This window comes from Rutilus rutilus, assembly GCF_951802725.1.
Source record: "Rutilus rutilus genome assembly, chromosome: 13".
Classification (NCBI taxonomy): domain Eukaryota; kingdom Metazoa; phylum Chordata; class Actinopteri; order Cypriniformes; family Leuciscidae; genus Rutilus; species Rutilus rutilus.
In genome coordinates, this window is record NC_140218.1 from 9,776,221 (window position 1) to 9,794,029 (window position 17,809).

A 17,809-nucleotide genomic window follows, 5' to 3' on the forward strand; every position below is an offset into this window, starting at 1 on the left:
TTAAAAAAAAAAGTGAAATAAATAAATAATTGAATAAAATGTAAACAAAGTTTTAGCTAAATAAAAACACCTTGCATTTCCAGAGAGGCGAAGTAGTTCTTTATGCACTGATAAAAATAATCCAAAAAAGCAAATAGTTTAAGTTGTCATAAACAGAGCAAAAAAAAAAAAAATCCTTCAGTGATAAACTACAGTGTGAACTGAAGCTTCAGACCCTCACAGAGACTAGAGGAGGAGTTACAGACCAGATGAGTCTCGGGGGACAATGTCACAGTAAATTTAGTCTGCTAACGCCTTTCCAGAGTACATCCAGAGTTTACACTAATTTCATTTAAAAGCATAACCTTAAAAGTTTAATCAAATCTTTAAAAGTTTTATTAAAATCATATCTTCTTAGAAGATTTATGTATTATTGTTACTAAGCAGCGTCTGTCCAAAAACTTTAGATTGTTACATACAACATACAACAGACAACATGAAACATGTTGTCAAAGTTTGTCACAATGTTTTTTAAGAAATCCGAGGACTCGACATTGCTCTAATTTAGACTAGGTTGTATCATTTGGAAAATCAAAGTAAAAAATCACACATCGTCTTAATTCAAAGCATGATCTTACTTTTTCTACGGTAGCTATGATCTATTACACGTATAAGATGTATAAGATCATATCTCCCGAACTAGGGTGAAACCCTTTACTGAGAATATACCACCGGTCATCTACTCAAAATATATGTAGAAGTTTCAAATGTTAGCATTTGTTGATGGTGGCCGCGTGAACAGACTTTGGGGAGAGCTATAGCAGAAAGCATGCCCTTTGACCTCCTCGATTTTGGAGGCTTTTTTGTTAAAGATTTCTCCCATCTACTCTCTTTTTTTTTTTACTTTGGTAAATGTGTCAAGAAGCTATGACAACGTGTCTTCCGATAGCGCTTCGAGTTTAATTGTACATGTTCTACCGTTCTATATAATGATTTACACAACCAAGCTTGTCATTTAGACCGTAACTTTGACTTACCCGTCGAGAAGAAAGCAGGCAACTTCCCTTTCAAAATCTTTCTCCTTCATTAGCTCTTTTTCACCTGGGAAAAGCTATCCCGATATTTATTTACATACCGATAAATTAAATTTGAATTTAATTAAAACTTCTCCTGTGGCTCGGCATAACTATGATCCAGCATTATATTGTACCGTGCAGTGCAGCCTTTCAAATGTGCCGCGGGAAGTATCAATGTCTCCCATATGGTCTAGCGGTTAGGATTCCTGGTTTTCATCCAGGCTGCCCGGGTTCGACTCCCGGTATGGGAAGACAATTTTTTTTACATTGCCAACAAAATTCAAGTTATTCAAGTTCATCAATAATCATTTTTAGTAATTCATAGTCTTAGAGGCCTACACGAACTGCAGAAACAAGCAGTTTCTTGAAGATTCAGTACTGAATCATTTTCACAAATACAATTATATTGAATTCAGAAAATTTCACTATGGAATACTTTATCATAATTTTAATTTAGTACGTCATCATTTCATCTCATAATTATGACGCATAGTCATAATTTCAACTTTTTTAAGTCATCATTTCGACTTGTCATAATTATTACTTAATCCAGAATTACAATTTTTGTCAATGACGCCTTTTTAATGTAATACTTAAAACGTTTTTAAGTCATAATTTGGTTGTTGACTATAGTAGTGTTGAGTTAGGCTAGTGCTTTTTGTCCCTCTCTGCTCTTTTTCAAGATGGCGGAACGACACGGAAGCCTCCTTGGACTTACCCGTCCCATGTAAATAAAGATTAGAAATTAACTCAGATCATTGGCACAGATCATTTTACACCCATGAGGACTTATTTTATGAATACAGACAATGATTTTAGCTAATAAAAAAACTTTAGTTTCAGATGTTTAAATGACAACATACCATTTTTCAATCTACACATGAGAGACCTTCAGAAGTTTCAGAAGGCCTTCAACGGCTTAGGTCCGTTGGCGAAAACACTGCATGTGTAAGGTTGTTTTCCAGATTTTCACCCAAAATCAAATACTGTATGACACTTTTCAAAGTTAGAATAAAAAGACCTGTTGTGTTCTGACACAAGGCCATTAACCGGTTCTTTTTTTTTTGTTGCTTATTTCTACAAACATTATCATGGTTTTGTTTAATCGTATTCATATTTATCAGGTTGATGTTTAGTTTAGATGTGGATGGCTAAGTTTCAGGCATAGTGCAACCAGATTTATCTAACATCTCACAATGCAAAACGTTGTAAATAAACATGTTCAAACTGTAATTTAACCATATTTTATTAATATTATGTTGATTTAAAGTTTTTGTTATTAACTAATACCTTTATCTTTTAACTAACATCTGACCCCAAATAAACAGATAATGGAATGTTCACAATCTACACTATACAGTTAGATATTCTCCTACTTGTATCTTTGGGCGTATTTTGTCACACTCTTGTAAAGACTATGGACTAACTTTAAAACATAATATTTATACAGGAATGTCCATGTAAGATTCAAAAAGAACAAATTACTAAGAATTTGTGATACACAAATAAATACACAAAAGTTTATTACTCCGCTAGATTTAGTCATCTTGTTCAGATAGTAGGCGACACTGTTTCACATGTTGTATGTTGGACTGTGTGTGTTTTAAGTGAAGACGTTTCTTTGAGAGCCGTTTATAGAAATAAATGACGCTTAAGAATTTAAGCGATAGTTTGACTAAATTGATATCAATCACACAAATACGAATCACACAAACTATTACAACAGAATCACATCTGACTATTGCACCGAGAGGCATATTATACAAAGTTCCACACTTTGGTAAAACCTGCAGGTAAAATTCCACAAAAGTAAATTCTAATTCTAATTCTTCATCATCATGAGCCATTTAAAACAAATACAAAAAAGCCACTATAGTGATCCGTTTTGAATGTCTGTCATTGACATCTTGTTTCTTTTTGTTTTTGTACAGTTTGCAAAAAGTACATAGAGCGTGGTCAAACATGTTAGGAATGTATCCTATACATTATAGATCCTTCTACACGATAGTGTTTGACTAAATCTTTCTGCTATGTCTACGAAACAAAGATGAGTATTGCTGTTTTTCTGTTACCTATTACGCTTCAAACTCGTCTAACTATTACACTTATTTTGTTATTATTATTACACACTTATTTTGTGTGTGTGTCGCTAAACAATGGTTAAGCTAATGAATTACGGTTGATAAGTGTTATATTCATGTGAAAAGGGGTGATTCATTTTTTATTCCGTCCACACCAGAGTTTTAGGCATCCGTCTTTTAGGCCCGATCCAGAAAACAGACGTTGTGTCTTAATAATTGTTCTTCTTTTTATGATCTTCTTTTTATTCGGTAGAATGCCGAAATATTTTAACCTATCGTCAATTTCAAGCGTTAGATAAATCGTCTAACTATTATATCTTGTTTATACCTGGATTCTTGTTTATATTGAACATTATTGAACCGTTTTTCAATATTATTGAAAATAATTGTTAAATAAAAGCGCTATTGTTCTCGGCCTCATCAAAGTTCACATAGTTTTCACCGGAGCATATCGACTCTGAAACAAGACTTTGTTTAAAAGATTTTGAAATTGTTTAACATCACCATTCTCAATCTATTGTAGCTTGTCTATTTTCCTTACACTTTTAACACTTATCGAATTGCCGGGTGTGATTGTAATGTTTTGTATGGCGTTTTCTTTACACTTTCCCCCCGGATATCATATTTGTTATATATCTCTTTGTTCATATACGACAGTATTCGCATGAATTGGCTTAATTTGATCAAATCTTCACGTGAGACATTTACATTATATTATTATATCATCCTAGTTTTTAAATAATGCTAAAATGTATATGTTAACCCTTTATGCGGATATGCCGCACAAGGTTCTCTGTTCTCTGGTTCTAGGTTTTTAAAAATAAAGACAAGGACGCCTCTTTCTATAAGCGATACTCAAAATCTGTGCATACAACAAAACACATGTAGGTGTACGAAGATTTATCAGAAAATTACTTTTGTTTGAAGAAAAACTTAAATCAGCTGGTGCTTGATCACTATTGAAGTTATTAAACAGCCCTGAATTCGGTAATGATGCAATATGGATATCACGTTTTAATTTTAACTCAATACGCTAAAGGTCTATAAACTTCAACATCTTGTAGGTCAAATTAACTTAAAGCCTGCGCAAAATTATTCTTAACTTAAAGCATGCGCATCCTAACTACTTTCTGAATGTTTGTAAATCCAAAAACTGTTGTCACTGTTGTCACTGGATTGTTTTTATGCATCAAGTTAAATCCAAATGATAGGAAAACTTTATGATAGGAAAGTACGGACGGCGCCTTTGACCAATCCTCTACATATGGGGCACTTGCTCAGAGAAGGCGCACATTCTTTGCACACAACTAGGTGACCACAGGGGATGAAGACAATGTTCACTTCCTTATCCATGCAAACTTTGCAGGTGCGCTCCTCTTGAAGTCTTCTTAACTGTTCCTCCATAGGCAAGTCTGAAAGATCTTGACTCGGTGATGCTGCTTCATTTGTCTGGACCATCAGGCCACACTCAAATTCCATCTCTAAAGCAGACTTCACCACAGGATTGTTCTCTTGTTCTCTCACAAATTCTCTTGAGTCGCTGTCTCCATTAGTCAATAGCTGCTCAAATAGTCTTGGAAATCTTGCTTGAATCTGATGAACAAACTCTTGGCCCTTTTCTTGCAGCAGGTATTCACATCTTGGAAACCACTTGGCATGTTCTACCCATGGATCATCACCAGACTCCCAACATCTGAGTCCACCATCGCAACAAAAGCACTTCACGTCATCATTACGACCAACATAGTAAAAACCAGCCTTAGCCAATTGGTCTGGTCGAACAGTTATTCTTGAGGGCCAGTAGACAAATGTGAGCAACCTGTCTTCACACTGTTGCATTGCCGATCCATTGGAAAGACCGCCACCAGATAAAGGTACATTATCTGCACGGTCACCTCGAACGAAGCGGCAGTTGGGGTAATGCCTCTGGTGTTCTGATACTGCCAGATCTCCCGGTTCCCAGTTGCTAAGCTGGCCTCCACAACTGAAGCAAGCCACTCTGTCGCCCTGGCCAAGGTAGTAGAAACCACTTTTGGCAAGCTCGGCCGGAGCTACTGGTGCAAGAGTCCAATTCTGAAAGGTGTCAAGGCGTTCCTGTTCCCGACGCATGTCAGGATTCTGACAAGCCGGAGGGCGCTGGTGAGACATATCCTCAACTCCACGGGAGGAAATGGGTCTGGAGAGGGTCAGGTTGCTGAATGCCATGTTTAAGTAACCCACCCGATCCTCCATTTGGCCTGAAACGGATGCCGTGGTGGTCGATGTTACGGGTGTCGCAGGGGCGGAAAGAGGATGGCTTCGTTGCGAAGCGGGGAAAAGGCACTTTTGATGAAGGCTCTGGATGAAGACTCAAGCCCTTCTCTCTGCCGGACATCCCATGCCTAGTGTCTAGTCGTCCATGACAGAACACATCATCTTATTAAAAAATGTAATGAGAACAAGAACAACACCACAAAATGTCCTTTCTTATGCTCTGTACACGGCGGGCAAATTAGTTGTATCATTTGATATGATACAACTGTATTGCCGCCTCGGGAATACAGTAATTAAAATGCAGAAAACAAATATTTAATCTTTTAAATCATATAGTATTCTAAATATTATTATTATAATACAATTTTTATGAGCTCAGACATGACCGCAATAGTCTTTTTGTAATTTTTTTATTTCAACATTATACTTTCATACATTGAAGAAAATGATAGACCAGCATTACATTTACAGATGGTCTAACCAGAATAGAAAATATCCGCAGGCTATCATGTCTTGCTCCAGGGTATAGTTGACCAGACTTTCAACTAATTCACCAACGTCAGTTTTTGCATTTTTTGACACCAGTGACACACAGAGATCTGTTACAAATGTCCAAATAGCGAGTATCTCTGTGATTTCGAATTCGTCAGAACATGAACGCAACACATCCAGAACTTTTCTGAGGATTACGCCGATCGGCTCTTTGCTGTTAAAAAACATGGGGGTTACATCAGGCCATGACTTTATCAAACCTCTTACGTCATCCATTTCATTTTTGAGATTTGTCACACGTTTGGTATCCTGCGCACAATTTTTTTTCATATCACACGCAGCGTCGATGATCCTGTGCATCAAGCCAACCATTTGGCCTCTAAAATGATCTTTAAACATAGAGTCCAGCGCAGCTCTTAAACGACACTCTTTGCCCGTGGCGCACTCACACACCGGAGGATAATTGTACCCCGTATCGCCAGAACTCAACGGGGAGTCGTTCTCCATCAGGTTTTGCGTCGCCATTTTTTTCAGCTTTTCGAATTTTTTTCCCACTTTTCGTTCCTAGAATGTTCCTGCAATCTCCTGAGTCCTTGCGGTACAATCGTGCCTTGTGTTTTTGGGTCGGAAGTTTGTGGGTCAGAAGTTTGCGTCAGGCTCAGACAAACAGGACTTTCAACTTTTGATCAATGAGATGATGCAGTAGCGCAGCAGTCCGAGGCTAGTAGAGCTAGAGTAGAGCGTGCAATGTCCTGAAATATTTATCAGGCTGGGGTCCGCCCCACTGGAGGGGCTGAATAGGGTGTTGTCATCAGGAAAGCTTCACATCTCCGCGCTGCTGTTTTGGCGCGCATTATGGATGTTTGAATTGTTCGAGTCATACACACAAGTGCAGCGATGGAGCTCGTGAACACGAGCAGTGTGAGAGGATTCCTGAGATCTTGCGACGATCTGACTGAGAAGATTCGCTGTTTAATACAGAAGAAACTCATCAAGAAGTACTTGAGCAGGTATAAAAACCTATTTTATGCATGGATTAAAGAATAGAATAAAAAATAGGCATTTCTATAATAAAAGTATTTCGCTCTCTCACTAACCTATGGACACACAATCCCATGCCAAACTATCATTTGGCATAACTAATCATTATCAACATATTTTTTGATAAAAGAGTTCCAAATGACAATTTTAAGCGCTCCAAAGTTCACTTTGTCCACAAAAAGGAACTTAGCCTTAATTTACTGAAGGCTATGGATGTTAGGTAAATATGTTTATTAAATTGTACACATTCATTATTAATATGATGAAAATGGCTGTTATGTGTTTCTTCTCCTCTCACATTAAATCACAATTTAGAAAAAAGAAATTAGAAAAAAGTTGATTATTTTGATTATTTTTGTCGTTGTATTCTGTCAAATATGAAATGTTTAGTTTAGCTACTTGCACCTTATCTCGTACTTTATGACCGTTATCAGCTATTATCAGATAGGCCTACTATTGTCCTAACATAGACTATTGTTTTAACTCTGGTTTAACCTGCTGTGCGTCTGTTCACCGTCCATCATGTGCTCTAACACCTGCAGCATCAGCCGGTTGCCATATTTATGAGCTTATCCGACCTTTGAAAAAGTGAATGTTTGAACTCTGGTGTATGCTAAATGAAAACAGGCGAACGGGTGTATGAATGTGTCTACAGGTGTATCTAACCCTAACAACTAATGACCAACTTTATTTTTGCTGTACATACATTATATTCTTCTAACTGTTTGTCTTTGGTTAGCACAGCTGGAGAAGAACAACAGGGAGGTTGGAAGACACAGTAGAGGAACTACAGAATAAATATGGAGAGAAAACAGCATTAAAAAGGATCAAGTCCATAGTGAAAAAAATCAGAAAAAAGAATATCAAACGTAGGAAAAGATTTATAATTTACTTTGTTAGTAGTCAATATGTTTCTCAATCTTCAATCTTCTTAAAAAATGTACATTTTTTAACAGATGGTGACGTTCAGACGCTGAGCATTCAAACACATTCTGGAAACATGACAAATCAACAGCCTAACAACCTTCCACAACGACTGCATAATAATTCTACATCATTCGGACAGCCATTAATTCAGATCCCTAATCAGCTTAACTTAACAATTGACCAGAAGAATGGTGGGACAATAGTTACTACAATCATGGTAGAAAACACAATATATGGTGAAGTTAACATCGGTGCGGTGAGTGTCTGATCATTTAAGAAACAGTTGCTTAGTTAAGTAATTATTTGTGTATGTTTTATATATATAGAGAGTATTTTGTTTTGTTTTTAAAGTTAGTCCATAGGGTGTGGAACTTTGCATCACTACGGTGTGACAAAATACGCCCAAAGATACAAGTAGGAGAATATCTAACTGTATAGTGTAGATTGTGAACATTCCATTATCTGTTTATTTGGGGTCAGATGTTAGTTAAAAGATAAAGGTATTAGTTAATAACAAAAACTTTAAATCAACATAATATTAATAAAATATGGTTAAATTACAGTTTGAACATGTTTATTTACAACGTTTTGCATTGTGAGATGTTAGATAAATCTGGTTGCACTATGCCTGAAACTTAGCCATCCACATCTAAACTAAACATCAACCTGATAAATATGAATACGATTAAACAAAACCATGATAATGTTTGTAGAAATAAGCAACAAAAAAAAAAGAACCGGTTAATGGCCTTGTGTCAGAACACAACAGGTCTTTTTATTCTAACTTTGAAAAGTGTCATACAGTATTTGATTTTGGGTGAAAATCTGGAAAACAACCTTACACATGCAGTGTTTTCGCCAACGGACCTAAGCCGTTGAAGGCCTTCTGAAACTTCTGAAGGTCTCTCATGTGTAGATTGAAAAATGGTATGTTGTCATTTAAACATCTGAAACTAAAGTTTTTTTATTAGCTAAAATCATTGTCTGTATTCATAAAATAAGTCCTCATGGGTGTAAAATGATCTGTGCCAATGATCTGAGTTAATTTCTAATCTTTATTTACATGGGACGGGTAAGTCCAAGGAGGCTTCCGTGTCGTTCCGCCATCTTGAAAAAGAGCAGAGAGGGACAAAAAGCACTAGCCTAACTCAACACTACTATAGTCAACAACCAAATTATGACTTAAAAACGTTTTAAGTATTACATTAAAAAGGCGTCATTGACAAAAATTGTAATTCTGGATTAAGTAATAATTATGACAAGTCGAAATGATGACTTAAAAAAGTTGAAATTATGACTATGCGTCATAATTATGAGATGAAATGATGACGTACTAAATTAAAATTATGATAAAGTATTCCATAGTGAAATTTTCTGAATTCAATATAATTGTATTTGTGAAAATGATTCAGTACTGAATCTTCAAGAAACTGCTTGTTTCTGCAGTTCGTGTAGGCCTCTAAGACTATGAATTACTAAAAATGATTATTGATGAACTTGAATAACTTGAATTTTGTTGGCAATGTAAAAAAAATTGTCTTCCCATACCGGGAGTCGAACCCGGGCAGCCTGGATGAAAACCAGGAATCCTAACCGCTAGACCATATGGGAGACATTGATACTTCCCGCGGCACATTTGAAAGGCTGCACTGCACGGTACAATATAATGCTGGATCATAGTTATGCCGAGCCACAGGAGAAGTTTTAATTAAATTCAAATTTAATTTATCGGTATGTAAATAAATATCGGGATAGCTTTTCCCAGGTGAAAAAGAGCTAATGAAGGAGAAAGATTTTGAAAGGGAAGTTGCCTGCTTTCTTCTCGACGGGTAAGTCAAAGTTACGGTCTAAATGACAAGCTTGGTTGTGTAAATCATTATATAGAACGGTAGAACATGTACAATTAAACTCGAAGCGCTATCGGAAGACACGTTGTCATAGCTTCTTGACACATTTACCAAAGTAAAAAAAAAAAGAGAGTAGATGGGAGAAATCTTTAACAAAAAAGCCTCCAAAATCGAGGAGGTCAAAGGGCATGCTTTCTGCTATAGCTCTCCCCAAAGTCTGTTCACGCGGCCACCATCAACAAATGCTAACATTTGAAACTTCTACATATATTTTGAGTAGATGACCGGTGGTATATTCTCAGTAAAGGGTTTCACCCTAGTTCGGGAGATATGATCTTATACATCTTATACGTGTAATAGATCATAGCTACCGTAGAAAAAGTAAGATCATGCTTTGAATTAAGACGATGTGTGATTTTTTACTTTGATTTTCCAAATGATACAACCTAGTCTAAATTAGAGCAATGTCGAGTCCTCGGATTTCTTAAAAAACATTGTGACAAACTTTGACAACATGTTTCATGTTGTCTGTTGTATGTTGTATGTAACAATCTAAAGTTTTTGGACAGACGCTGCTTAGTAACAATAATACATAAATCTTCTAAGAAGATATGATTTTAATAAAACTTTTAAAGATTTGATTAAACTTTTAAGGTTATGCTTTTAAATGAAATTAGTGTAAACTCTGGATGTACTCTGGAAAGGCGTTAGCAGACTAAATTTACTGTGACATTGTCCCCCGAGACTCATCTGGTCTGTAACTCCTCCTCTAGTCTCTGTGAGGGTCTGAAGCTTCAGTTCACACTGTAGTTTATCACTGAAGGATTTTTTTTTTTTTTGCTCTGTTTATGACAACTTAAACTATTTGCTTTTTTGGATTATTTTTATCAGTGCATAAAGAACTACTTCGCCTCTCTGGAAATGCAAGGTGTTTTTATTTAGCTAAAACTTTGTTTACATTTTATTCAATTATTTATTTATTTCACTTTTTTTTTTAAATGTAGTTTTCTGTGATGGTCGTTTTTAGGTGTACGGGACAGCTATGGAAAACCCCCACCATAAAAATTTAAACCCCCAGATGGACAAAAAAAATGCTGATTGAATCTTTTTCATATAAATGAGATTTAAGACGACCACCTAAAGTTTTGACCAGACATTGTTTAATAACAATTATACTTTAGGTCACCGTTAAACAAAATAATTTATATCATACACAAGACTTCTAAAAGATAAATAGAAGATGAGTATGTATTCAAACTTTAAAGATTTAATTTAAACAATATTTAAACTTTTACGATTTGAAATAAATTTAGTATGGAAAGTCACTAACATGACATACGCTCTGACACGATGCACAGAGGCTCATCTGTCATCCGATATCCTGAAGCTATCATTATTGTCAAGTAACTTCTTTCTCAGCGCTGATCGGAAGGACCTTATTTCTGGAAGATTCCCAGTTTCTAAATGTTTTCATGGTTGCTCTCTCTGAAGATAGGCCTATGTGGTTGTCATTTTCTCACAGATACAACTTAAGAAATTATTGAATATTTCACAGGCGTGAGATGACTTGTGACGCTTCAAATTTCAAATGATTTTACATACCCATGATAAATAAATAAAAATACTTTAAGTGCAAGTCAAATTTTTCCACAGACCATCGTTGTAGAATATTTGTTTTAAGACTTTTAATAATTTATTAAAGTTTTTATTAAAAGTTTTATAAACTTTTATTTTTAAAAGATGTCATTTAAACTTTTAGGATTATAAGTTTAACACACCATTCAAAATGTCTCATCCCATCACTGAATACACTCCTCTGAGTCAGAGACGCTGGTGTGAGAGAGAACCTCTGTGATTTATAGCTCTCAACAGCTTCTTGAACACGTAAGTTCAAGAGTTGTAACTCTAAACATGTAAGATGAATTTTATTTATTCATCTAAAATAATTGGTTTCAGTATATTTATATAACCATTTTATTTATACACTTTTAAGGAACAGTATGTTTTTCAACTTTTGTGAGTGTGATATTAGGAAACCCCTTCCTCACTGTGCATTGGTATGCGAAGGAGAGGGGTCAAAGCTCACGTGAAGGGGGGCGCGCATAGACACACACACACACACACACACACACACACACACACACAGACACAGACACGTGTGTTTTACTTTTTGACACACATACCGCACGCCTCCCTATGTTTTGAGACAGTGTGAGGTCTTTCAGGAATGACTGTGAATTCAGTTGTGTAAAACAATTTTGAATCCATTCATACATTGCATTTTTGTGGACATCAATGGTATACTTCAACTTTCTAAAATAAGGTAAGATGATTTTATTTATTCAGCTGAATGAATTGGTTTTAGTAAGCTTTTTATTTTATATTCTTTTAAAAAGAACAGAATATTTTTTCAACCTTAGTAAAATTATTTTATAACCATTACATTTATAAAGGTATGTTTTTCAACTATAGTTTAATTATTTTTGTGGGCATCAATATGGACATTGATGTGTTAATTTTAACTCAGTCATTTTTTATTCATCTAAAACTAAAATAGTTGGATCAATAAGATATTTATATTATACTTTTAAGGAACGGTATGTTTTTCAACTTTAGCAAGATATTTTATTTTATATTATACACTTTTAAAGGTATGTTTTTCAACTTTAGTTTAATTATTTTTGTGGACATGAATGGTAGGATATACTTCAACTCTCTCTCTAAAATAAGGTAAGATGATTTTATTCATCTAAAACAAACAATTGGTTTTATTAAGCTTTTTATTTTGTATACTTTTATTCATCTAAAACTAAAATAATTGGTTTTAGTAAGCTTTTTTATATACTTTTATTCATCTAAAACTAAAACAATTGGATCAATAAGATATTTATATTATACTTTTAAAGACATGGTTTCAACTTTTGTTAGTGTGAGATTCACTTGACAGTTACACTGTAAGGAGGGGGGTCAGAGCTCGCAGGAAGAGGAGGCGCGCATAGACGGACACAGACACGCGCACGGCTCCCTTATGTTTTGAGACAGGGTAAGCTCATTCAGGAAGAAAGTCTTTTTGTATTTCCACTTTTTAATAATTTAACAACTCTATTACAACTTTTAATAATGTATTCAATTTAAAACAATTTTTTAACAAGATATCATTTAAACTTTGAAATAATTTCAGCCCCTGATATCTTGATCACTGAAGTCAGAGACCGTCCAGACTTACAAACATGTAAGAAGATTTTTATTTTTATTCTTTTTAGTAAGATATATTGTGTAAGCATTCCATTATATACTTTTAAAGGATAGAATGTTTTTCAACCTTTAGTTCAATTGCTTTACATTATATAATTTATATTATACACTTTTAAAAAGAACTTTAGCATGATAATTATTATATAATTTATATTATAAATTATATAAAGGATAGGAATGTGAAATAACTAAATGTTTTTTTCAACCTTAAATTGATTTAGATTATACACTTTTAAAGAGTACATTGTTTATGTAATTTTTATCTAAAATAATTGGTTTTAGTAAGCTTTTTAAACGCTTTTTAAATGTATGTTTTTCAACTTTAGGTTAATTATTTTTGTGGACGTCAATGGTATGGACATACTTTTCAACTCTCTAAAATAATAGGTTTTAGTAGCTTTTTATTTTATACACTTTTATTCATCTAAAATAATTGGTTTCAATGTATGTTTTATTTTAAAGGATGAGATTATTTTGTGTGACATACGCTTCTCACTTTCACTGCGGTGGGGGCGCAGGTCTCTGACACAAGCCATATAACCACACACGCACACACACATAACTGGGACAAAGTTCAAACAAACGGCAAAAAACATCTGTTCTGTTAATATAATTAAAACTACCCGTCAAAAAATTATGATTTAGTCCTACATAGGTCATAGTTCAAAACTAACTGTCATATAACATGATCGATAGGGAGGAAGGGCAAAGGTTAATCCCATGACCTCATTCCGGAAGTTCAACCTGTCAATCATAAAGGTCACCGGAAGTTCAACCTGCCACAAGGTCAAAGGTCAAAGTCGTAAATCATTTTGACACAATGTCCCCCATAAGTACTACTACTTACAATAACTTTGTGAGGAACAGGCTGAAATTTGTATAATTGCTAACAAAAAAAAAAAATTGATGCAAAAAAAAAAATTGTTGTCTTAAGTACATGATTACTGAATTTACATTTTTGCATGAAGTATTTCTTACTTAACTATAGAATTAAAGCAAAAAAAAGAAAGAAAAAAATTCCATTAATGAACCGCACTCCAACAATGAAGTCTATTCCAGAAAAGACCCTTGGCCTGGTCTTGTAAACAACACTGACCTTTAACAGATCTGAGGGAAAGTATGTCCTGAAAATGTCATTTTAGCTTCATGAAACAGTATTCTGCTTTGATTGGTAAAGATCGTTTCAACGGTCAGTTCTACGAGCTGATGGATGTAAAGCGTGATTTGTCATGACAGGCCTGTTGGTTTCGGCCGACTGCAGGATGTCTTACTGTAACGCTACGCTAGCATGAGGCCGTTCTGGGTTGTGCTAGTTGTGTTTACAGAGGGAAGCGGAAGGCTTGAACGCGGTGCTGTTTATTCACGGTGTAATCGGCCCACTCTGTAACTGCTGAAGTGTCTCCCAAGGGTCTCCAAAAGCGTTTTTTGTTGCTCTGTATTATTGTCCTCAGTGGAGCCGTTGCTTTTTTAATTTAATCAGCGCTGAAAAGAACCCAATAGAGATGAATGAGGGGGGAAATACAACCAGAGCAAGAGCTTCAGGAATACATGAAGGAGAAAACGACTAAACCTGCTGGGAAAACCAAAAACGTTCTCTCTCTCTCTCTCTCTCTCTCTCTCTCTCTCTCTCTCTCTCTCTCTCTCTCTCTCTCTCTCTCTCTCTCTCTCTCTCTCTCTCTCTCTCTCTCTCTCTCTCTCTCTTTCTCTTGCTTTTTCCCAGCATGCCGTATCCAGCTAATCTCTGGGGTTGGAATGGTTGTCAGTTTAAGCCGGTGGAGTTTGAATCTGTTCTCATGACTGGTTTTAATCCTGCCATCATATCTGCATGATATTTAATTCATTTCCTCATTTTTACCTAATAATCATGTGCTGCATATTTTATTAGAGATATTAAAATTGATAAAAAATTAAGTGATTTTATACTTTAAAAAATCTGCCATTCAGGTCAAAAAAAAAAAAAAAAAAAAGTAACTATGGAGAAAACGAGTTTATTTGTCTGAACCCACTGGTACTGTAGATATTTTTGTGACATTTTACTCAAAGCTATTATATATAATGCTTTATAAAAGTGTTTTTAATGCATTTATTATGCATTGTAATTATAATGCATTGCATGGTGTGAATAATAATAATAATTGTAACCACAGTTAATACATTAATATACATATCTAGTCATTTCTGCACCTTTTGAAAGTATAAAGCATTAAAAACCATAACAAACAACCAATTTCAGGTGCAACAAGGAATCTGCAAATATTATAATGCATTTTAACTTTACAATCATTTATAAACATATATAATGCATTATGAATGCCTTTATAATCAAGACTTGTTGTCTGATGTGACTTTACCTCTCAAGTAAATGTATCTTGATTTAAGAATGTTTAGATATTTGTGCTGGAAAACAAGTAAAATCTTTTTTAATTCACTGCAGCTCAAAATGCATCAAATCAAGGTCTTAAGCATGCATTCACTCTTCAAAAGGACTGTTTATCTGAAAACAGTTTCTTTAAGCAGTATTTAGTCTGGGAAGTCACTATAAACAAATGATTCAGCTCTTCACCTCTGGATCTGAAGAAATGTCTCCTCTTATTTTTGCTGTGGTTCATGGAAACAGTGAATTCATGCGTTGGTTGGCACAGATCAGAACTGCGCCGGCACATTCTATTGACCTTGTCAGACTTGTTCTGTTAGCAGAAGAAAAAGTGCAGCAGTTTAACACAGACACACGACCGTCTGCATTATTCACAGTCAGAGGACCCGCTGCTCCTTCAGACACAGAGATATCACAGCACATGGCTTCCAGAAGTAAAATACCAATCATAATAATTATGTAATTGTTCATATATATATATATATATATATATATATATAGCATATATATATATAGCATATATATATAGCTTTAGAGCATGAAGTGCTCTGAAAATGTCCTGGTAGACGGCTGCGTTGACTCTGGATTTAATAAAGCACAGTGGACCAAAGTCCTCTTTTCAAATTGTGCATCTCATTTGGAAACCAAGGTCCCAGAGTCTGGAGGAAGAATGGAGAGGCACACAATCCAAGATGCTTGAAGTCCAGTGTGAAGTTTCCACAGTCGTGTTGGTCATCGGCTGGTGTTGGTCCACTGTGCTGTCCACTCAACGCAGCCGTCTACCAGGACATGTTCAGAGCACTTCATGCTTCCTTCATTTTCCAGCAGGATTTGCACCTGCCCACACTGCCAAAAGCACCAAAACCTGGTTCAATGACCATGGTATTACTGTGTAATTACTGTGTGATTTCATGTAATATTCAAATTTTCTGGGATTTTGATTTCGTGGGTTTCATAAGCTGTAAGCCATAATCATCAAAATTATAACAAATAAAACCTTGAAATATCTCACTTTGCATGTAATGAGTCTATATAATATATATTAGTTTCACCTGTTAAGTTGAATTCTTGAAATAAATCAACTTTTTGATGATATTCTAATTTTATGACCAGCACCTGTATATATATATATATATATATATATATACACAAATATACACAGAAACATTCAGGAGCAAATAAACTTAACAAATAAAATAGCTACATTATATTTCTCTGCAATGAATGGGTAACATTGCTGGTTTACAATCTCCGTTGTTAATAGACATTAGATAGCACCCCGCATCTCTATCTCTTTCGCTCTCGTTCAAATAAATGCTATAGTTCATTCAAATAAATGTTAATCTTAAGCACTACTTTATCTCTGTGTCTGATTTAAAGCGGGCAGAAGGCTGGATCTAACGAGACATTAATGACCGTAATTTTTACCCTTTTGGTCAAATATTGCGCCGCAAACTTCAATAACAGCTTTAAGTTGTCATTGCTGTCAAAATATGAAGATATTTTCAACACTGTACTGTAGTGTATTCTGTACAGTATTCAGTTAGTATGCTTCCATTCTAAACATAATGAATGAAAGAAAGAAAGAAAGTGTAAGAAAGATACTGAGAAACAAACTGTCAGAGAGTGTCCAACTCTTTAGTTATCATGCTGATAGAGTCTGACCCTTCAGAGTTTGAGGCGTACAGAATCAGAGGTCACGGGCGGCCACATTAAAGAGGTTGAGTGGCAGAAAAGTGGAGCATAATAGTTCTGATCTTCTTGCTAGCGCTCGGATTGTTCTCGGATTGCATCACTGCAGGCCGTGTCCCATTTCTTCAGCCACTCAGGACAGAATGAGCGTGTTAGGGATTCATCATAGGACAAGAGACAGAAATAAGAGGCTCTAAATAACTATTTTACTCTGTTTGCACCCTGCACTCTTACTAAGCGTCTCTCCACCACCGCACACTGCTTTAGGAAGGAAGGTGATGTGATTCTGGGCCAAAGGAGAATCATTACAGAGGAAACTCTGTAAATTCCTCTTCCTGTTGTTCCAGTTCCTATTCAGGTGTGACCAATTTATTCAGTTTAGTTCCCATCTCATATATTAAAAGCAAAACCTACGTTTCACATGTTCATCTTTCTTTAGTGTGTAATGTTGTTGTTTGAGAATGAAAACGGTCCCTCCAGCAGGAGTTATTCTCTATATCAGTGTCAGTGTTTCTGAACTCCCTGAAACGCCTCCATTGTAGTCTTGAGTTTTCTTCAAGGAACAAACACGTCAGAATATTCCTCATTTAAATAATTAATACGCAGAATAAAGGGGCGGGGCCTGGTTGAGTTAGTTAGTAGTGTGCTGAAACTGGCAGTTATGGAAAGGGGCGGGACATTTCCCAAACACACTCGTAGCGCTTGACCAATCACAACACACTGCTCCAGCTGACCAATCAGAGCACAGTGTGCTTTTCAGAAGGAGGGGCTTCATAGAGACAGGAACTAAAC

The 17,809-nt window shown here is 35.4% G+C and overlaps 2 protein-coding genes across 4 annotated transcripts in view; one reads left to right on the forward strand and one right to left on the reverse strand.

Moving 5' to 3' along the window:
* Nucleotides 1–17,809, forward strand: part of dlgap4a (discs, large homolog-associated protein 4a) — a 196,647-nt gene that overhangs the window by 25,257 nt on the left and 153,581 nt on the right. The window lies entirely within an intron of this gene.
* Nucleotides 4,355–5,341, reverse strand: LOC311302379 (putative inhibitor of apoptosis; the record flags this gene model as incomplete). Its single annotated transcript, XM_084428196.1, has 1 exon — nucleotides 4,355–5,341. One exon carries the CDS (start codon nucleotides 5,339–5,341, stop codon nucleotides 4,355–4,357), a length of 987 nt encoding a protein of 328 aa, XP_084284322.1.